Source organism: Ursus arctos, unplaced genomic scaffold (genome assembly GCF_023065955.2).
Source record: "Ursus arctos isolate Adak ecotype North America unplaced genomic scaffold, UrsArc2.0 scaffold_7, whole genome shotgun sequence".
NCBI classification, from domain to species: Eukaryota; Metazoa; Chordata; class Mammalia; order Carnivora; family Ursidae; genus Ursus; species Ursus arctos.
This window is the reverse complement of record NW_026623089.1, coordinates 68,881,558-68,905,144: the sequence shown is the minus strand read 5'-3', so window position 1 is coordinate 68,905,144 and position 23,587 is coordinate 68,881,558. Positions and strand designations below refer to the sequence as shown.

At 41.7% G+C, this 23,587-nt stretch overlaps 1 protein-coding gene across 1 annotated transcript in view; it reads right to left on the bottom strand.

Moving 5' to 3' along the window:
• Nucleotides 1–1,606: 1,606 nt before the first annotated feature.
• Nucleotides 1,607–23,587, bottom strand: part of MAP3K21 (mitogen-activated protein kinase kinase kinase 21) — a 56,793-nt gene continuing 34,812 nt past the window's right edge. The window contains exons 6-10 of the mRNA XM_026504159.4: nt 19,247–19,369; nt 9,897–10,047; nt 9,436–9,533; nt 5,639–6,424; nt 1,607–4,368 (exon numbers count right to left, since the gene is read on the bottom strand). Coding sequence (XP_026359944.3) covers nt 3,971–4,368; nt 5,639–6,424; nt 9,436–9,533; nt 9,897–10,047; nt 19,247–19,369 — 1,556 coding nt within the window. The 3' untranslated portion in view covers nt 1,607–3,970. The remainder of the gene's footprint in view (nt 4,369–5,638; nt 6,425–9,435; nt 9,534–9,896; nt 10,048–19,246; nt 19,370–23,587) is intronic.

Sequence of the window (23,587 nt, the reverse complement as noted above, 5' to 3'; positions counted from 1 at the left end):
GGGCTCTATCCCAGGACTCTGGGATCACGCCGAGCCGAAGGCAGACACTTAACGACTGAGCCACCCAGGTGCCCCAGTCTTTCTTACTAGATCTTAAGAACCATGCAGGCAGGGTCCAGAGGTGGTGTCTCTCTTGCTCACTGTTAAATCATTTTGTCTTTCCTAGGACCTCAGGGGCCGTGCAGTGAGTCTGTCAGCGTACAGGAGCTCCCTAATTCAGCTTACCTGTTTTGTTTGGATGTAAAAACATAGGTAATAATTGCTCCATTGTATGGTAACTATTACATTTTTCATTTATTAAAACTTCATCTTTCACTGTCTTAGCATGTTGACCTTTTCGGAAAAATATAGACAGCTTCTGCCAGATTATTATACATTTACTTTGTAGTTTTTAAATAACTTCATATGTATAGATCCATCTAACAGAATATGCCATTTTTCTGAGTTGACCTATTAGGTATGCATGTTTTAGTATTTTCGGTTTCATTTCACATTTACTTAAAAAGTATCCCACTGTTATTAACCACTGTTAACTTTGTTTTCAATACCCATACCTTTCTAGACTTCTGAAATTTTTGTTGAAAAATTGCCTCAGCTTTGGATTCCATTTACAAACCTCACACTTCAGCCGTCTCCATCTTCTCCACTATGTGTCTGGTTGGTTACAACAGGTATGAACGGGTAGATGGTAGGGACTAGATACAGGCTGGGTCTTTGGAAATCTACCAAACTTCTCTGTGTCTATTTCATTCCAAATGAAATAGGGATACTACACTTGCCTCACAAATTTTATTGGAGATAATTATAGGTGGTGTCTTACATGGGCACCTAGGAGGGTCGTTAACACCTAGATATGCAATGGATGTCACATGTCGATCCCATGTGGCAGGGTGATGCTCGGATCTGCATGAGACACTATGATCTCTTTCTTTATCCACCCAAGCTTTCATTGCTAAGTAAGAATTATCGGATGCTTCATGATTCTTAAAATTCTTCTGATTCAGGCATGTTAAGAATTAGCATGTCTCATTCATTGCATCCCTGCAGCATCAACAGATTTAATTCATACTAATTCCACGCTGCAAAAGCGTGCCTTCCGAAAAGATGGAGTTGGAAAAGTCTCACAATGAAGTGCAACTTTTCAATGCATATGTAAACCAAACATTTTAAATGAAGAATATCATTATACCTTTTAAAAAGTATTTAATCCCAGGGGTCCCTGAGTGGTACAGTTAAGCATCCAACTCTTGGTTTCGGCTCAGGTCCTGATCTCAGGGTCATGAGATTGAGTCCTGTGTCAAGCTCAGAGCTCAGTGCAGAGTCTGCTAGAGTTTCTCTCTCCCTCTCCCTCTGCCCCTCCCTGTGTGCATGCTCTCTCTCTCTCTAGAATAGATGGATAGATCTTTAAAAAATAAATAAATAAAATTTTAAAAAATATTTAATCCCATGACTCAGTAATCTCCAGTTTAATGAAGTTATCAGGCTAATACCTGGCTTATTAAGCATCAGTGACCTTTACTAATGTACTTTTCCTTATTTTCCTACAAAATAAACCATTACAAACTGGAGTCACAATCATCAGATGAAAGCCACTGAGCAAGTAGACTAGCTATAAAAAAAAGTTTATTAAAAAAATAGACAACATATGTAAACATCTTTTTCAGTCACAAGGCTTCACAATACAGCATAACAGGCTCAGGCTTTAAATTTCTGCAGTGGGAGCACCTTCAATGTTGACTAATAGTAATCAGCTTAATTTCTCTTTCAACGAGCTAATAAGTCTGCATGAAAATAAATAACCAGATTCTGCTAAATATACTAATACACATAGAAAATCGCAAATATACAACAGATCTCAGCAAAATACAAGTATCCGCTGTAACGTGAGACTGAATCCTTGTATCGGAATCATCTTTTTAATGTAGCTTCATTTCTAAATTCATCATAATGTAGAGTGGACTACAATGAAGCCACATGGGAGCAGGAACAGAGCAGAGGGACAAGACCAACGAGCACCCACCACTACCCTCCACCCCTCACTCACTCACGCACGCGCGCGCGCACACACACACACACACACAAATGATGTTTTGGCAGAAGCGAAACTGAGAGTTTCTATACTTCTCTCATGTGCTATTTTAGGCATGTATTTCCTTTACTTTTAGCAGGAAATACATGCCCCCAAATGACTGAATATGTAATGGAGCAGCCAACCATAGTTTCAAATGTGGTACCATTTTGAGGAAATCAGATTTTGATTTCGTACCCCAACAATCTCCCAAGAGTGAAGCCAAATCACAGAATGGAAGATAATACGACAAAACAAAGTTAAGTACCTGAGATTTTGCTGCAAGAATTTTAAACCCGAGATTGTTTTCCGTGGGGTAGGATGCACTTATGTTAATATAATCCTTTCATGCTCTGTTCACCATCTGCTGGGCACGCCTGCCAAGTCACTTGATGTTTCAAGTGGCCAAATAATATCCTTTTATTTCTTCTGCTATAGGTACATATTTTATCACAGCTGATTTAAATTGCTGACATTTCCGTTATTCAGCAAACCTTAACCAAGGTAAAATTTTAAACGAAATGTCCAGCGATGTTTGCAATTTAGTTTTTCCTTGTATGCAAAATATTAAGTATTTATTGTCAACCAAAATTACCACATTCTTGTGACAGAAGGGAAGCATAATGAATTTAACAAAAGAACCCAGACAAATTTACGAGCTCCTGGATAGCCTTTCTGTAGTTTAATAACTCAGTAGTCTATCTGTATCATAGATGTATGATTTTATAAAATGACTCATAAAATCATCTAAAATCATTTAAAATCCTGATCTGCTACCCTAAATCCATTTAAAAGCCCATATCTGAAAATAATCCATATTTGTCATTTCCATTGTATCAGCTTATCTTAGCAGATGTCTAACATTTATCCACAATTTACTGAAACACGATGATCACTACAAAATACTTTAATTCTAACAGTGTCTCTGTTTCTTGATTTGGCAGTGTTTCTCTCTAATGGTATTTGGGATTATTAGAATAATCACACATTTATACAGAGAAAAATTAAATGACATGAATGTTTGCAATACATGAATACGTATGTCACTTAATTTTTAAAAATCCTACTACAAAATGAAAAAGCTTTATAGTCTGGATATCGAATAAGTGGCTCCTGATGATAAGACCTGTTTCTATAGAAAGAACCTACAGATTAGCCTCGCTCGAGTGGACATAACATGGTCTTAGTCAAATGCCCATGACTGACTGACCTTTTAAAAATCCATTTTGGGGTTCTGATGAATAACATTTTTAGAAGTTACATTCAGTAAAACATTTACAAGATACATTCAGTAAAATTTCCTCAGAGAGAAATAGGCATAATCCATGTGACACCCGGACATATCTACGCATTACAAGCCCGCTGCTCAGTTCAGGGGTGTCACTGGGACTCTCCATCTAGACTAGTCAATTTTTTTTTAAATAGATAACTTTAGTGACTAATATCACATTATTCTTGGCTTTTTGTTGCACAAATAACAAAAAAGAGGAAGAACATGAAAAAAATAAAAAAGAGAGAAGGAAAGGCAAACAGGAAGAAAACATGGCGCACCTCATTCTGATTTGGGTTTTGGGGATGTCAGTGAGAACCAATGAAGCATTACAACTACACTTCAGGTCATTCTACCCGGCATAGCTTTACACTGCTGCACGTTTCCTCTTTTACACTCGTGTGCATTTCAAGTTACTAGGTAACAATCCAGTAGCAAAAAAATGACCGCTAACAGCAATCCCACACATTTTTCCGAGAAGGCTGACATCCATCACTACTTTAGTAACACGGCCACCGCTTTCGAAAACACAGCAGCATGAAAGGGTTCAAAGGTAGACACATTGTTTTAATTTGTTCACCTTAAAGGCAAAATAAAACAAAACAAAGAAAGGCTCGCACAACGTAAGGCACTTAAGACGGAAACTCGCTCTCCAGTTGACGCACAGACGGTCGGCTGGCTCCGCTCTTCATCCCGCACAAAGGCACCGTGCCGTCCCTGCTCTGGCCTTCGGCGTCAGCGTCCAGTAGGGAAGGCACGTGGGGTGTAGTTCTGTCCTTGGCCCCGGGGGGACAACCGGCGGTGGACCCCGGACCCGGGCGGGCAGAGCGCACCTGCACGGCCTGCGACTCCGCGCGGCTTCCCAAGGACGCGAGGCGAGGCGGAGGCACGACGGGGCCGGCTCTCTGTCTTTCAGGCGGGGCCTCCGTTGGCCGGTTCCCCTGAGGACCAGCGGAGCACCGGGGCATTCCCAGAGCCCGCTCAGGGGGCAGGTCCGAGGCGCCGGGGGCTGAGCTGAGAGTTGCACCAGCTGCTCGAGAAAGCAAAGACGGTGTGCAGTTAGACAGTGACTTCTAAGCCAGTCAACACCCAGACAAGTAACTAGGAGGACGGATGGATTAGGTAGTCACTTTCGAGTGAGCTTCAGCAAAACGCCCTCAACACACACCTTTCAAAACTATGGGGATACGGTGTTTGCTCGGACAGAATGTTCCTGCCGGGGAAACTAGAACCGTAAACACAGTCACATCACCTTCATAGCGCTTGGACCAATGATCGATAGAACTGTTTTAGAAACGGGAGGTTTCAAGATGGATTAGATGAGAATAAAGGGTTATTTTGAAATGATGGGCAACATGATGAAACTTCACTTTCAGATGATGATCTGAAAAAATGGATGGGAGCAAGAAAACAGATTTTAGATTTTTACATGCTGCCCCTTCTCTTTCTCGTCTGGAAATCTGGACTCATCACCAATCTAGCAAATAATGATTAGCTTATAACAGAGAAAAAGAATGGTTTCTCGTGGGATTCCTGTCCTAGGATTTCTCCTCGTACAGTCAGTCATCAATTATTAATAGCCTACTGCATTCCAAAAGAGTCATAAATTTATCTAAAGACGATGGATAGTAAACTGAAAAAAAAAAAACCACGTCTGGGTAGGGCACTGCAAGAGCAGAGGAAAAAGAAAGAATGCAAACAATTTCAGTTTTAATATACTTTACAACTAACCAAATAGCACTAACACTGTACAACCTAAGAAGTATTTTTCATATACATGACCTCACTTAATACTCATGATATATATTTGTAATTATCTTTGTAAACAGAAGAAATGATAGTCAACCCCTGCCCAGCGCACTGACTCTTCCCCCTGCTAATTTCAATCTGACCCTAAGCTGAGCAGTGACACTGGGGACGCAGGAGACCGCCCAGCACAGTGGAGGCTAGGTGACCAGTGTTAGCTCCAGCTCTCCCACTAATCATTGGTTCCGACGTGGGCAAATGACCTGTGTTCTCTACTGTGAGGGGCTTGGGGCAGTTATTCCCCACCTGCTCATTCTGCTTTAGTTTGCTATTATATACTGACGTTGCTGAGATCAAATTATGCTTTTCCCGGAATTCAAATAATAGTTAAAGTCAAATAAAAGAGTAGGGTAGAATTCAAGGAGCTGTATTAACTGTGCAAACAAGCTTGTAAATGTAATCACTTGGAAAAGATACAAGCAGATATCCACACGACTTCACATTCTAATCTCTACAGTGCTGATTTGTACTTTGACCCAACTAATGCAACCTACTTGGGGTCTGAAAAGCACTTCCATCAGACAGGGTTCGTCTGTGATGTGATGCGCGTTCTTTCGGAGAAGCATAATAAGGCACATTCCCACATGTCTGCTCTAGGAAAGGAGGAGACAGGTTTTTCCACGGACTATGATCAGTCTCAAGTCTTGGTGTGGAGGTTGGCTCATGACTACATCCTCCGATGGCAACGCAAAAATCTGGAGTGGGCATCTCGGGGTCCGAAGCGATGTGTGCGCTGCCCTCCGACAAGTCTTCACTGTCGGCCTGGAGCAAGCACCTTGTGGAAAGAGAGGGCATGGACAGAAGGCTCGTGGCGCTTGACGGAGGGAGGAGGGGTGGGCTGCTGGCCCTCTCGCCCGCAGACGGTGGCCTTGGGGAAGGACTGGCCCCGCCTCGGGGCTTGGGAGCCCACTGGAAGATTCCCTCACGTTTCTTCTTTTCTTCTTTGGGCAATAGTTCTTCTGCAGCCTGGGCTTTATTAAGCTCTCTGATATCCAGCCCCAGAGCGACGGACACCAGCAACATGGTGCAGCCGTACAGAGCGGACTCTGTCTTCTTCCTCTGCGGGGATCTGCTCCGATTATTCGTAGGGGTCACCTGAGGCGTGCTGGCAGCAGAGCTCAAAGAGGGTCCCTCCTCCCAGCTTCCAGGTTCCACTGGATTCTCTCTCTGGCCATCTTTCCAAAGAGGTAGATCAGCGTAGGCTTGACTAGGCAATTTGGTTTGCTTTGGTTTTCTGTGTTCCGATCCATCAGAAGAAAGTTTTGGCTCTTCGGAAGCACCTAAACAAAGATGTAAATGCACACGTTAAGTACAATTTACAGTAAAAATCATTTAAACTGTACTATAAAATAAAGCTAAAATTTAATAACTATTCTAAGTCAAAGCACATGGAGTCCTTTTCAGTTCAGCAAACCGTTCATCCAGAAAGACCCGAAGGAAATGGAGCCTTGGGCACAGAACTCAAGGTTCCCTTCAGAGGAACTGGCAAGCACATCACCTGCGGCTCCCTATCCTTCAGGAAATGGTTCTTCACTGGCATGGGCAATACAATTATTATAGGAAAAAGCCATCAAGATACAGAAATGCACACACATATATGCAGGCCCTGTAACGTGGCAGACAAAACATGCCCTTTGTCTCCTCTCAATGTGTGGGCCCCGTTATCTGGAGCTCGCCTGTGTGTATGAGAACCGACGGGCCCCAGATCAGTGGTTCTCAAAGTGTGCCGCCCAGGCCAGTGCGCCTGCATCACCTGGAAACGTGTAGAAATGTGAACTCCTGACCCACTCCAGACTATGCAATCAGAAATTCTAGGGCTGAAGCCCAGGGGTCTGGGTTTTAATAAGCCTTTATTCAAGCTTGGGAGACACTGTCACAGAGGACGACACTCCAAAGAGGTCCCAAAGGGTAACAAATCAGAGCAGCTGAAGAGCAAGCGGTCACTGTTATCACACAGGGGCTTAGCAGTGAATGACCAAGAACAACAAACGCCTTCATCCACGTTCAAAGCAATCCACAACAGAGCCTCCAGTGATTTCTCCAGTACCGTGTCCTGTTACACCCGCGATGTGCTCTAGAAAACAGATAAGCCAAGACGCCAGCTTTGTCCCCAAGCTGGTGGTGCTCTTTCCATCCTTGCCTTGCCTTTAGGGTGCCCTCTTCTTCCTCTGTCTGGCCTCCTTCCACCCTCTAACACTGACCCCAAGCTCCCTTTTCCCTCAGAAAGCCCTCTCTCAAAGTACCACCTGATGCTAGTGCTGCATAACGCGGCCCATCCCCCACGCACAGTCTCAGCTTCCTCTGAACCCACCCCCCCCCAACAGCCCTTGCATCTTTCGATTTTTGTACTTTGAGATCACAACCCAGATGTGCATGCCTGCAGATGGTAGGCTTCTGACCACCTGTCTGTCTTTTTAAATTTGGAAGGATCTTCCCTGAATATTACCTTCATCACGCAGGCACGAAATGCGTTCGGGTGAAATGAAAATGTATTACATACATGCCCCGTACATGTAACGGGTAACAAATTATCAACCCATTGTTTAAAAGAGTGGGGGATGCTATCAACAAGTGAAATTCATTGACTTAAAAGTACACTGAGCATTTCCTAAGTGTGCTCACGTGTACCTTTACTGATCAAACACTCTTTCCCGGGAAGTAGTCCTGAACTTATGCTGGTCCAGTGTAATCTTCCCTTCTGATGACTGATGACAAGCATCTATAGCCCCCAAACCAAGGTAAATCTCTACATAAGATCAAAACGTGCCCTTTTAGGATTCATTTAGCCATTTGACAGATGGTGTGTGTTTGCTGTGTTCCAGGCATTGGGAGTGGTAAACAAAACTGACAAAATCCTTGAAATTCCAGGTTGGGAGTGAAACAGAATACAAACATTAATGGGGTCAATGTAGACAAATAAGAATTTCAGATAAGAGCTACGCATAAATAAGACTGGGTCATGAGACACAGGGATGGGGCGGGATGCTGCTTCAGCGGTGGTCTGGAAAAGCTTTCAGGAACCCCTCAGGCTGAGGCACAAATGCTTAGGACAGGACCACACAGATGGGTGGTAGCAGGGGACCTGCAGGTGGGACAGACAACTGTAAACCTTCTGCTCATTAACTCATCACATGAACTTCAAGAGTTAACTTAATGGAGATCGAGCTGAGTCCGCCAAATATATTTGTATTTCCTCCAACTGTCCTTCGGAGGACTTATTAATAGGTCAGAACATTCTTAAAAAAAAAAAAAAAAAAGGAATTGAGGGGAAAAAGGGGAGGACTTCTCCGATTAATCTCTCTGTTTAGTCACAAATAATGAAAAATGTACTGTAGGAAGAACAGTTTTATTACAATTAGTTGTTCTTCCTTAGTCTTCAAACCATATTTGACAATAAATCGTAACATGTAGTAAGAGGAGAACCTCTTAGCTTCATAGGCAAGAGTCAGAACAGCATCATGAATGTGACATCAGGAAGCACTTAGCACCTGTCCTGCATATACCCAAATGTACTTGTGTAGATATTTACACTGAAGCCACATCCTCACGACAATGCAAAAGAGGAAAAGTGAATATGGGTAGTGATTGATCATATGCTTGTAAAATTACGCATGGCACTGATGACAAATTCAAGAAATGGACACCATGTTCCGCTAAAACATCTTTAATTTGGCTATAGTGTCAAAGGGCTGTCTTAAATTGTCAAGTTTAAAGAGCAATTTTCTTTTCTTTGGTGATGACAATCCTTGAGGTTTTTCAACAACATATCTCTTCAACCTCTTAATATCTGAATATTGAATAGGCATACTAAGTATTAAAAATAATTATGATTCATCTAAATTAAAGAGATTCCAATGTGATTCTCTCTAAGTGGTGGTTTTCCATAGAGAAGCTGCTTGACAAGATTTAGTCCTGTTAAGAGGTAGCGATGCAGCCAGGAGACCACCCCTAAATCTCAGGAGAATTTCAGGATGTCTATGTTTTCATAGTTGCTAGCTCTTATACTACATTAACTCGATTCTACAGAATTAATTATGACACTAATTTTTCTGGTAGAGAACAGGAGTTACAAATTCCCAATGAATAATATGGAGCCTAATACTTTCTGTCATGACGACGTACAGGACAGTAAATAGGTTTTGAGCTTAAGTAAAGGTATAAGCAATGCTCCTTCTTGCTAACCTTCCCTATGCTACTTGGGCAACCACATGAAACTATTAAAGCAAAGCTTCTAGAACACTCAGATGCTAAGTCTACTCAAATAAAATTCTATTTCCCGAAACACATTTACCTGGCTGGTCCACAAATAATGAGGCCAATGGCATGGTTTTCGGATTCTTTATTAAGAGAGTTGACCAGGGACTGTTGCCGTCTGAGAGAGGTCTTATTCTAAAAGAGAAAGATGTTTAGTTTGATAGAACCACGTGATACACAAATTAGATTTTGACAGATATATGCCAACAACATTTTTAAGTAGGAAAGGGACCACAGTTGTATTGTTCTGAAGGGCTAACAAAGTACAAAAAAAACCCTTGAAATGAGACAGAAAACATATCAAAGTTTTTTAACTGCTTAACTACATAATAACATAATTTAGGAGGATAAAATCTTAGAAATGAAATTAATATTCAGATATCTCTGTACTATTCCAATTGCTTTTTAAAAAGTGAAGTCTGGCCAATGTGGATTTCTAAAAGGCACTGCTACCTGTCATGGTGTCTGCTGAAGTGCCCCCAGGTATCACACAGTTACCTTTCTTTGCTGTCACTTCTTTCTTTCATTTGAATTGAATTGGGTCCCCAGGTACAACCTTTTTTCTTGAAATTCTTTTTCACATCTTCAAATTCTTCCTGTCGGCCGACCGTGTTCCTTCCCCAGGTTTTGTTGCTTTCATCAGAAGTCACTAGGCGGAGAGCATCGCTCATTAACCAAGTACAAAACACCTGAAGTTCAATGAATCACATCAGCTGTACGACGACCTCAGTCGACATACGTCCACAGTGAAGAAACGTGAACGTGCCCTACTGATGGCAAACGTCTTCCTCTCATCATTAAAGTAGCCAGAAAGTGGAATGAGTTAAAAGAAAAGATAAACTGAACCTAAGCAACCAAAGCCTATTCTTAACGTTGCAATTTAATCTGATTTTTCATTAGTCCTCACAAATTTTGCTCAGTCATCACAACAGTTTGACTACGGCTGCTTTTTAAACCCTCAAACTGTTGAACAGCTGCCCCACCCCCCTTGCTTTTTCTCCTGGCCTCACAGGGAGGTCTGTATCCACATTTAATATCCACATTTTGCTGACACGCTTCCACGCTATGCTTCTAGCCTTGAAGTGCGCTTGTACTTAGCCTGCAATGGATTCAGACATCACTGGGGAAAGTGGCTACTGTTACAACACCCTTAGAAAACCAAGCCCGTGAGTAGATGGTCCAAAGCACAATGTGAAACATTATGACGCATCTGCAGAGGGGAATACTCTATGGCCCTAAGAGATGAGGTTCAGATAAAAAGAGTGTCAAAATGTCTATATTACATATATGACGTAGACCCATTTTATTAAAAAGTAAGTGTTAATGCCTGCGTGTGTATAAACACACATTACACGAGAAGTTAATAAACACAGGTATCAAACTTTTATTAAAGTGTTGACCTTTGAGGGAGACGACTGCTTATGGAAAGATGGAAACTGCACTTCTTTATAATCATGTTTTAAAACTGGCTGCATTACGGATGATGCTTGCTTTGGTGTTTCAGTATTTCCACATTTTAAAATATACGTATCTATGTGGACAGAGGTGTTGTGTGTATGCACGTATATGTGTGTGTGCACGACAATCCTGAGTAAGTCGTTCGCTCCTCTTACTAACAGCGTCCCCGCAGAGTCAGAGAGGAAGGGGCGGGCAGTCTGCAGGTCCGGGGGAGCCGTGGGCTGGAGCGGACTGCAGGCGGCGGCATGGCCACACGGGACTCTCTCTCACCTACACAACCCGCCAGCCTGCGCCCCCTGCGCCAGCAACAATCTTAGAGCTAGAGTTCCCTCATCTTCCTCCGCCCTGTCTTGATCTTATCTTCTGTTGTCTCTTCTGTTTGGACATTCGCTAAACATTTACTGTCCTGAGAGCCGGGGAAGGGTGTGGTGCGGGGTCCAGGTTCTTGGAGACTCCTGGAATCCAGCATCGTGGCTTCAGAGCTACTGAATTTGGTCAGGTTTCATAACCTCTCTGTGCCTTCCTTATTGGGGGATCACGATAGAAGCTACTTCATGAAGCTGTTTTGAGACTTACATGGATTAACACATGGAAACAGCTTAGAATGGTGCGGGCACAGCAAGCGCTCAGGGGATGGTAACTGTTATCACGGTTGTGCTGGGGGCTTGGTCGCAAGGGCTCTGCCCGTGTGGAGCTTCTGGGCTGGCTGTTTCTGCCTCCACGAAACCGTCACAGACGCGTCATCACTACATTTAGCTAGCAGAACTTTCTTGGTTTTTGTCTGTTATGCAGATTGCTAAGTGGGACGGGGTGGAATGAGGGAGGGTTACGGACATCTTCAGCTTGTATCAATCATCTCTTTGGAAAAATATGCGCTCTAAGTTTACCATCTATTATGATACTCAGTTATTGAAAAACACACCAAGCCTGTACAACGGCGGCAGGTTCCTGGAGGAACAGGGTGTTATGCGATGGACTTTTCCACCCTTTCATTCTATCAGACAACACGGAAAAGGTGTGTTTTACCCTTGCTTTAAGACATGCCCTGTAACTTGAATTCTCAGAGGATGACTTAAATTTGTTTCTTATTCCCAAAGAGAAGTGCGCCCTACATATGGTATCTTGTAATAATACCAACGATTAGAGTAAGCCAGAGGAAGTTACAGTAAGAAGATGTTTTGTGCAAATAGCAGATGTCTTTGGCAGACAGTGGTTCTGTATGATGGTGACATACTCATATTTTTATCCAAAGTCAAGCTCATATTGTATTTTTATTTTGCTATTTACTTTGGTGGTCTTTAAACAATTTGGGGGTCATCTCCTTTTTGTTCAATTTCACTGAAATGATTCTCATCTCTCTCAATACATATAATTATTCTCTCCTTCAGTTTCAGAGGTTTGGGTTTTTTTTTCTTTTCTTTTCTTCTTACAATGCTTTCACAATAAATTTTCCTAAGTTTGCTCACATTTCCCCATCTTTGGTCCAGAGGAAATGTGTCAGACAACATCTACAACTAACAGTGAAAGGAAGTCTGTTCCTCTGAATCAGATGTGCCTGACCACCCGAGGGGAAAATCCTCACGATGAATAGACGCTCACGCTACAAGCGGCAGAGCACGGTGAGCGACTTGAAGGGCATAACGAGCTTCCAGGTAAGAATAATCATAAAAATAATGATCGAAACAACTGCCAACACATACAGAGCTCTTGCCACATGTATACACTTGACCCTTTCAAACTACTATGGTCCCCAATTTAGAGAAACAGAATCTGAAGCGTGATGAGGTTAAGAAAGTTGTCCAAAATCCCAGCACAGTAGGGCCAGAGCTGGGATTCAGTCCCAGGCAGTGTGGCTCCAGAGTCTATGCTCTTAACGGTCATGCTCTCCTGAATTGTAGAAACAGGATATCCATGCCCGTCAGTGACCAGAGGGGACACAGAAACAAAGACAAGAGAAGCTGTTGGGAATACCTGGGGTATTTTTTTCTCCAAAGAAGTATAGTAAGTAGCAAAGAATTAAGATTGGTGAAGAAAGGAGAAGATGCAAGTCAATTATTTAATAGGGTAACGTAGGCTGATTACCACATTACTTATACACATATAAAACACGTTCTTGTTTTGCTTCACCTACTTTTTGGACTCACTTTTAAGAAATAGAACACAGGGGTGAGGCTAAAGCACTTCCTTTGCTCCTCAGAGACCAGGACAGACTGCATCATAAGGGTAAGGAAAGCAGCTACACACGGAGTGCACTACACCCCCCCCCCCCAGGTCAGAGCAGCACCACAAAGAGAGGTCTCCCCTGACCTTCCAGTTCCTCCAGTGGACAAAGAGAACCCAGAGGGGACGAGTACCCTCCCATCATTGTGGGTCACTTCTGCAGGAGCCCCTACTCTGATCTTGCACCAGGGGGCTTATTAAGGGGTGTCTATGGGGCTCAACCACTAGGAATCTGTGGAGATGGGGGGACAGGCTTGCAACAACCAGCACACGGATCTTGGCTGATGGCATTCACACTAGCAGTGCTCAACACAGTCATCTCAACCATCAGCTTCATTCATCTGCACAACTGAGTCGGGGTGCACTCTGACCATGGAGTTCTGTGCTGTGCAGATCTGTCTGATTCAGATTCTCAAACAAGGAGCTTTGCCAGCCCTAGGGCCCAGTTTGCCCATGCCCAGGGAGGGAGCTGAATCACAGCCCATCCACTGTAAAGAGTGTCTTCCAGCCCCCTCTGACCAGAAGGACTGGAAACAACTCCTAGAGGCTGTGTGGACAAGCAGAACTTGAGCCAAGAGGCAGAAGGGCAGAGCTGATACTTTGTGGAGCAAAGCTAGTGGCCCTGTTCAGTCAGGCAACTTGGGATGTGGGTCAGCTTGAGGTAAGACAAACAAAGGGCTTTACCAGCTTTAGGGCTGCTTCTCCTGCTGCACCCAGGGAGGGAATCTAATTCATTTTCCTGCTTATCATTGAATACAGCCTTCAGCCATTCCAACTAGACCACGGGAAGCTTCACAGCCCATTCAACAGGCCTATGTAGAGTGTCCATATGTTAGGCCAGAAAACAAGTCTTTGTAAATACAAGAAGACTGAAGTTTTATCAAGTATCTTCTCTGACTTCATAGCATAAAACTAGAAATCAGTAATAAAAGAAAAACTGGAAAATTCATGAAGACATGAAAATTAAACAACATTCTCCTGAACAACCAATGGATCAAAAAATAAATTTAAGAGGGAAAAAAGTTTCTTGAGACAAACAAAAACGAAACAAAACATACCAGAACTTATGGGATACAGCCAAAGTAGTTCTAAGAGGGAAGTTCATAGCAATAAATGCCTACATTAAGCAAGAAAGATCCTAAATAAACAACCTAACTCAACGCTGTAAAGAACTAGAGTAAAAAACAAATGAGCCAAAAGTTAGCAGAAGGAAGAGAGTAATGAAGATCAAAGCAGAAAATGAAATAGAGAAAAAATGGAAAAGATTAACCACACTAAGAGTTGGTTCTTTGAAAAGACAAACAAAACTGACAAATCTTTAGCTAAACTAAACCAACAGAAAAAGAGAAAGAACCCAAATCAACAAAATTATAAATGAAAAAGGAGACATTACAACTGTTACCATAGAAATTCAAAGGATCATGAGTTTACCAGGAGCAACTATGTGCCAGCATAGTGGACATGCTAGAAGAAATTGAAAAAAATCACAGAAACATATAACTTGCCAAGACTGAATCAGGAAGAATTCAAAAATCTGAATAGGCCAATTATTCGTAAGGAGATTGACTTAGTAATCAAAAATCTCCCAATGAAGAAAAGCCCAGGACCAGTTGGCTTCACTTGTGGATTAACACCAATCCCTCTCAAATTCTTCCAAAAAATCCAAGAGGATGGATCACCCCTAAACTCATAAGGCAATCGTTACCCTGTTACCAAGACTAGAAAAGAGCATTACTAGAAAAGACAACTATGGGCCAATATCCCTGATGAACATAGATGCAAAAATTCTGAATAAAATACTAGCAAACAAAATTCAGCAGCACATTAAAAGGATCATTCACCATGATCAAGTGCTATTTATCCCTGGAATGCAAGGATGGTTCAACCTATGCAAATCAATCAACGTGATACACCACATTAATAGAATGAAAGAAAAGAATCATATGGTCATCTCAGTAGACACAAAGAAAGCATTTGACAAAATTCAATATCCATTCATGCTAAAAAGTCCTAACAAATTAGGCATAGAAGGAATATATCTCAACATAATAAAGACCATGAATGATGAGCCCACAGCTAACATCATCTCTATGGTAAAAGGTTGAAAGCTTTTCCACTAAGATCAGGAACAAGGGTGCCCACTCTCACCACTCATATTCAACAGAGAAATAAAAGATCTCTATTCTGAAAACTGTAAGATATTGATGAAAGAAATCAGAGAAGACACAAATAAATGGAAATGTATCCTGTGTCCATGGACTGGAAGGAGTAACATTGTTAAAATGTCAATACGATTGAATGCCACCTATAGATTCAATGCAATCCTATCAAGATTCCAATGGCCTTTTTTACAGGAGTAGAAAAGCCTCTCCTAAAATTTTTATGGAATCAAAAAAAGACCATAAATAGCCAAAGAAATCTTGAGAAAGAAGAACAAAGCAAGAGGTATCATACTCCCTGATTTTAAGCAATGCTATAAAGTTAAAGTCATCAAAATAGTATGGTACTGGCATAAAAACAGACAAATAGACCAACAGAACAGAACAGAGAGCCCAGATGTAAACTCAATCATATATGGTCAACTAGTATTTGACAAGGGTGCCAAGAACACTCAATGCAGAAAAGACTCTTCAATATTCACATGTGAAAGAATGAAAGTGAATCCATATATTATACCATTCACAAAAATTAATTCAAAATAGATTAAAGACTTAAATATAAGACCTGAAACCATGAAACTCTGAGAATATAAGAATAAAGCTTCTTGACAGGGGTCTTGGTAATGATTTTTGGATATGACACCAAAAGCTCAAGCAATAAAATAAAAAAAAGTGGGACTACATCAAACTAAAAAGTGTCTATACAGCAACAAAAGTGGAAAGACAACCTATAGAATGGGAAAAAATATTTGAAAACCATATACCTGGTAAGGGGCTAATAACCAAAATATATATTAAAAAAAACCCACATAACTCAATAGCAAAAAATAAAGTAACCCAATTAAAAATAGGCAAAGGTCTTGAACAGACATTTCTCCAAAGAAGATATATGAATGGCCAACAGGCACATGAAAGATGTTTGACATCACTTAGTAATTTGGAAAATGCAAATGAAAACCACAATGAGATATCACCCCACACATTTTAGAATGGCCACCCTCAAGAAGACATGAGATAACAAACACTGGTGGGGATGTGGAGAAAAGGGAACCCTTGTTCACTGCTGGTGTGATTGCAAATTGGTGCAGCCCCTACAGAAAACAGTATGCAGCAGCCTCAAAAATTGAAAATAGAACTACCATAGGATCTAGCAATTCCACTTCTAGGAATATATCCAAAGGAAATGGAAACACTAACTTGAAAAGATATCTGTACCCCCATGTTCATAGCAGCATTATTTACAATAGCCTAAACATGGAAACAACCCATGTGTCCATCAATGGATGAATGATTATAGAAGATGTGATATATACATATGATGGAATGTTGCTCAACCTTAAAAAAGAATGAGAGCCTGCCATTTGTAACAACATGGATGGACCCAGGGGACATTAATTTAAGTGAAATAAACCAGACAGAAGAAGACAAATACTGTATGATCTCACTTATACATGGAATCTAAAAAAAAGAAAAATCACAGAAAAAGAGATCAGACTTGTAACCAGCGGTGGAGGGTGGAGGAAGGGGGAATAGGAGGAAGGTGGTCAAAGGGTATAAACTTCGAGTTAAAAGATAAATAAGTACTAGGGATGTAATGTGCACGATGACTATAGCCAACACTGCTGGATGATATAAAGAAAAGTTGTTAAGAGAGTAAATCCTAATAGTTCTCATCACAAGGAGAACAAATTTTTACCTTTTTCTTTTTTCTTTCTTTTCTTTTTATTGTATCTATATGAGAAGATGGATGTTAGCCAAACCTATTAAGGTAACCAGTTCACAATATATATATACATCAAACCATCACGACGTATGCCTTAAACTCATAGAGTGATGTATATCAATTATTCCTCAATAAAACTGGAAAAAATTAGAACTACCATATGATCCAGCAATTCTACGTCTGGGCATTTATTTGAAGAAAACAAAAATTTTAAGTCAAAAATATATATGCACTCCCATGTTCAGGGCAGCATTATTTAGAATAGCCAAGACAGGAAAACAACCTATGTGTCCATCAGTGGATGAATGGATAAAGAAAACGTGGTGTGGCTATACAATGGGATATTATCCAGCCAAAAAAAGAAAGAAATCTTGCCATTTGCAACAACATGGATGCACCTTGATGGCATCGTGCTAAGGGAAGTAAGTCAGACAAATACTATATGATCTTATTTATATGGGGAATCAAATTTTTAAAAATGAGCTCATACATACAAAGAACAAATTGGTGGTTGCCAGAGGCAAGGGGTGAACGAAACGGGAGAGGTGGTCAAAAGGAACAAACTTCTGGGTATAAAATAAATAAGTCACAGGGATATAACGTATAGTGTGCTGATGATAGTTAATAACACTGCATTGCATATGACCCTTGAACAGCATGGTTTTAAACTGTGCAGGTCCACTTATATGTGGATTTTTTTTTTCAATACGTACAATATAGTTTAGTAAATGTATTTTCTCTTCCTTATGATTTTCTTAATATTTTCTTTTCTCCGGCTTACTTTATTATAAGAATACAGTATATAGACAAGGAAACAGTCAAAAAAACTAAGAGGCAGCCCACAGAATGGGAGAATATATTTGCAAATGACACTACAGATAAAGGACTGGTATCCAAGATCTACAAAGAACTTCTCAAACTCAATACACGAGAAACAAATAAACAAATCAAAAAATGGGCAGAAGATATGAACAGACACTTTTCCAATGAAGACATACAAATGGCTAACAGACACATGAAAAAATGTTCAAAATCATTAGCCATCAGGGAAATTCAAATTAAAACCACACTGAGATACCACCTTACGCCAGTTAGAATGGCAAAAATAGACAAGGCAAGAAACAACAATTGTTGGAGAGGATGTGGAGAAAGGGGATCCCTCCTACATTGTTGGTGGGAATGCAAGTTGGTACAGCCACTCTGGAAAACAGTGTGGAGGTCCCTTAAAAAGTTAAAAATTGAGCTACCCTATGACCCAGCCATTGTACTACTGGGTATCTACCCCAAAGATACAGACAGAGTGAAGAGAAGGGCCGTATGCACCCCAATGTTCATAAAAGCATTGTCCACAATAGCTAAATCGTGGAAGGAGCCGAGATGCCCTTCAACAGATGACTGGATTAAGAAGATGTGGTCCATATATACAATGGAATATTACTCAGCCATCAAAAAGAATGATTTCTCAACATTTGCTGTAACATGGATGGGACTGGAGGAGATAATGCTAGGCGAAATAAGTCAAGCAGAGAAAGACAATTATCCTATGGTTTCACTCATTTATGGAACATAAGAAGTAGCAGGAAGATCGGTAGGAGAAGAAAGGGATAAAGAAAGGGGGGTAATCAGAAGGGGGAAGGAACCATGAGAGACTTTCGACTCTGGGAAATAAACTGAGGGCTTCAGAGGGGAGGAGGGTGGGGGAATGGGATAGGCTGGTGATGGGTATTAAGGAGGGCACGTATTGCATGGTGCACTGGGTGTTATACGCAAGTAAAGAATCACGGAACTTAAAAAAAAAGTAAAAAAATAAATAAAATAAAATATCAAAAAAAAAAGAATACAGTATATAATACATATTACATGGAAAATACGTGTTCATTGACTGTTTATGGGATTGGTAAGACTTCTAGTCAACAGCAGGCTATAAGTAGTTAAGTTTCTGGGGAGTCAAAGTTATATGTGGATTTTCAACTGCACAGCGTGGTGGTGCGGGGGGCAGTGGTGGTCAGCATGTTGTTTCTAGGTCAACTGCATATACAAATATCAGATAATATGTTATATGCCAGGAATTAGTATAATGTTGTATGTCAATTATATCTCAATTAAAAAAAGAAGAAAATTAGACTAAGAAATGTAAAACCAAATTTTGCTTTCTGAATAGCTGTGACACCTACTAATATCACGTGTTAGTTACAATGAGCTGTAATACACCTCTGGTTAGATGGAATCCAAGTCAGGTAAGGACAGAAATCCCCACAGGAGCCCCTGTACCCAGGGAGAACACTTACGCTGTATCGCTCGGAGCCGAGGAATCACTGTGGGGCTACTCGGTGGACTGGAGCCGTTGCTGTTCAAACTCTTCCGTTTGTCCAAGTTGGGAGAGGCCTGGACGGTGATTTTATGCTGGAAATCTATTGGATATGCAAAGAAGTGAGAATTGAGATTTCATGGTTTTAGGCTCTATTCACAGGCATTTCATCAGCACAAGCAGTAAGAGGAAAATCTGCCAGAGGGTAAGAAGGAAGTGTCTCTGGATCTGTTTCTTGTTTCCTTCTTATCTTCCTTTCAGGGCTTGAGTCAATACTAGTCAGAGTCTACGAGGACGCCTGGGTGGCTAAGTCGGTTGAGTGTCTGCCTTCGGCTCAGGTCATGATCCCAGAGTCCCGGGATCGAGTCCCGCACTGGGCTCTGTGCTCTGCGGGGAGCCTGCTTCTCCCTCTGCCTCTGTCTCTCATGAATAATTAAATAAATCTTTAAAGAAAACAATTGGAGTCTATGATATGTTACGTACAGTCAGACACATGGTCACAGAACAATGGGACATCATTGAGTGCTTGTAAAGCCTAACGATCTCCTAGGAAGAAAAGTTACATGAGGGGAAAACAAATTCGAAAGAGGAGACACCCTGGATTTCAATGAGTCCTGCTTCCATCACGAACAAACTCAAACCAGCAAGGAACGCTCTGAGCTTGTCTCCTCAACTGTTGGACAGACACAACCAATACTGCACAGTGTTGCTGTGGTGATTAAAAGAGAATATGCAATTGCACTACTAGGTGTTTACCCCAAAGATACAGACGTAGTGAAGAGAAGGGCCATATGCACCCCAAAGTTCATAGCAGCACTGTCCACAATAGCTAAATCGTGGAAGGAGTCGAGATGCCCTTCAACAGATGACTGGATTAAGAAGATGTGGTCCATATATACAATGGAATATCACTCAGCCATCAGAAAGAATGATTACCCAGCATTTGCTGAAACATGGACGGGACTGGAGGAGATAATGCTAAGCGAAATAAGTCAAGCAGAGAAAGACAATTATCATATGGTTTCACTCATTTATGGAACATAAGAAATAACAGGAATATTGGTAAAAGAAGGAAGGAAAGAATGAAGGGGGCGTAAACAGAAGGGGGAATGAACCATGAGAGACTATGGACTCTGGGAAACAAACTGAGGGCTTCAGAGGGGAGGGGGGTGGGGGATTGGGATAGGGTGGTGATGGGTAGTAAGGAGGGCACATATTGCATGGTGCACTGGGTGTTATATGCAAGTAATGAATCATGGAACTTTACATCAAAAACTAGGGATGTACTGTATGGTGACTAACATAACATAATAAAAAATTATTACAAAAAAAATAAAACAGAATATGCAGGTTATAAGGGGTTTGGGACATGCCACCCCTCAAAACACTTCCCTTAACCTATCACATTTCTTCACGACTGTCCACTCTTCACCAAACCTAGTAGAAAAATACTCCGGTCTGTTTCTTTAGGTCTTCATTTCCGTATGAAGGCTCCCCTGCCATATCAAACTTATGTTAAATAATTTTTATGCTTTTCCCCCCCGCTGTTAATCTGTCTTTGACAGTTTGATTTTGAGACCCAGCCGGGGATCCTAAGAGGGTCAAGGAAAACTCCCCTAACCCTGCCCCAGTTAAAAGCATTCTGTAGTCCTATGACCTCATGGGAAGATGAGCAGCTGTCACAAAAGTGTATGCCAACAACCAGGAATACATGGAAGGAGGACTAAATATTAGCAGAGGGAAGAGCAGAGTGTCTGGGAAAACTTTGTCAACTGTTGGAAAGTTATCAAAACCTCAGGCACAGGTAAAAGAAATTACTGGGTGTTCTGAAAGTGCACTGCTGAGCTTAACCTTTGATTTTCTACTGGCTGTTTTTACAGCTTGGTAGGGGCAGAGGTTAACTTGTAGATTCTGTCTGGTGATGATGCAAACAATTTCCATCTGCTGTGAAAGACAATCCCAAAGGTTACAGTTTATGGCCACACTGGGCCCTAACCAGGTTTGTATTTAACCTAGCAATCTAACCCTAACATTCCCTTGTTAAATTGCCCATAAATACTTAGCTCCTCAAATTCTCACTGAAACCAATTTTAACTGGTTGCCCTAATTATTAGTGAGTTGGATAAAAATCTTTGACACGCGTTCATTTCATATTTGCAAGAGAGCTGTAATTTTCCTTTTCGAAAATTATACTTTACACTTTAAAGAACTTTAAAGAACCACTTGGTATTTGAAAGGAGGAGGAGCTGGAATTTGGCAGGCAAGACATCTCTCCAATCATTCATGCTGGACATCTGAACATTTTTTTTTTAAAGATTTTATTTATTTATTTGACAGAGACAGCCAGCGAGAGAGGGAACACAAGCAGGGGGAGTGGGAGAGGAAGAAGCAGGCTCCCAGCAGAGGAGCCTGACGTGGGGCTCGATCCCAGAACGCTGGGATCACACCCTGAGCCGAAGGCAGACGCTTAACGACTGCGCTACCCAGGCGCCCCCATCTGAACATTTTTAATATTGTCTTCTTCTCCCTGGCCCTCCATATCCAAGCAAACACAAAATATCTTGTCAATTCTGTGTTCTAGATTCATCTGAGAGCTGGAGTGGAGAGATTTATAGTTTAGCTTCTGGAAGTAGCAAACTCCACATGTGAATCCCAGCTTAGCACTTACCAGCCACGTGAATTTGGGGAGGCATCTCAGTATCTACATGTACAAAAATGGAAAAAAAAATCACGATTCCTACTTTGTAGGACTACAAATTACAGGGAATACTCGGCTTGGGGCTTAGGGCGGAATCTGTGCTTGATGCATGTTATCGATTCGTGCTATTCTCTGCACCCCCACTGCCACCACCATTCCACCCTGGAGCTGCCACAGTTCCTCTTTTGATCTTCCTGCATCTGCACTGGGCCCCTTGGGTCTAGCTCACAGCAGCCAGATGCATTTTTAAAATGTATGCCACCCCACATCAGTCCCCTGCTGACAAGTCTTCAAAGGCTCTGCATTACTCTTCTTAAGTTACAGAGATCGAAATCGTAACACACTCTGTAAGCCCCTCAAGTCCACGTCTGGGCTCTTCATGCCTCCAGTCTCATTCTGCCCCGTTCTCCTATCACTTGCTATGGTCTGAACTGGGGGTCAGCAAACTTTTACTATGAAGTGCCACACAGGAAATATTTCAGGCACCGTGGGCCATATGGCTTCTGCCACAGCTACTCAAACCTGCTTATTTAGCGAGAAATCAATCGTTTGCGATACATAAATTTGTTCCAATACAACTTTATGGAAATGGCAATTTAAATTTCATATAATGTTCATGTGCCATGACATATCGTTCTTCTTACTCTTTTCAAGAGTTTAAAAGTGCATGAACCATCATTCTGTGGGCTGCACAGAACGGCTGGTGGGCTGGATGTGTTGACCCCTAGACAAACCACAGCGGTCTTTTTCAATTCCTGGGAGGAACCAAGCCTTCTTCGCACGTGCTCACTGCCTGTTCTCTTCCTTCCCCCTCTATATTCAGTCAATTCTTAACTTCAAGTCTCAATTTAAATGTTACTTTTTTAGGATGACTTCTACGCTCTCCTTAAAGCAGGTGACACCTCTCTGCTCATGACTATCGCATGACCCTACCCTCATAGTAGTTAATCATCTTAGCGAGTAAATAAGTATTTAATTATTAGCTTAGGGCTCACCTCCCTGCCCCCAGGACAACGTCAGCTCCATTCGGGCAGGGGCCAGAAATCTCCATCACAGTGGCACCCCACTGCGGGCTGGCACAGTGCCTCACCCAGAAAAGGTACTTAGGAAATCTTCGCTGAGTCAATATTTTCTCTGTTTAAGATTGTAAGTAACACAAGGGCAGAGATCATGTTTATTTTCTCGTAATCCCTACTACTTGACCACGGTCAATCCGCAAGTATTTGTTGAACGAGAAGATGGTGTCAGGTTTTGCAGTAGAATCAAACTGGAGCTTACAGTTTACTGCTGAGAAATACATAGCAGGGGCTATGGTGGTTTGGAAGACAAAGTGAGTGGAAACAAAGTACCAGATAGGAGGCTTCTTCCATCTACCAAGTGAGAAAGAAGAAAGACCTGACCAGGCAGAGCAGTTAAAGAGAAGAATGTGTGCAAGGAAACAGTTTAGCAGGACATGGTGACAGACTGGATTGGGGGGCAGGGGAAAGAATAAAAGAAAGAAATCCCCTTACCCATAGATACCAAAGAGTTTATTTTAGATCGAAATGCCTTGTGAAGGTTCAATGAGCCCTGTGACATGTCATAACACTCTGGAAGCAAATTCGCTGGGAGATTCCAGCCCTC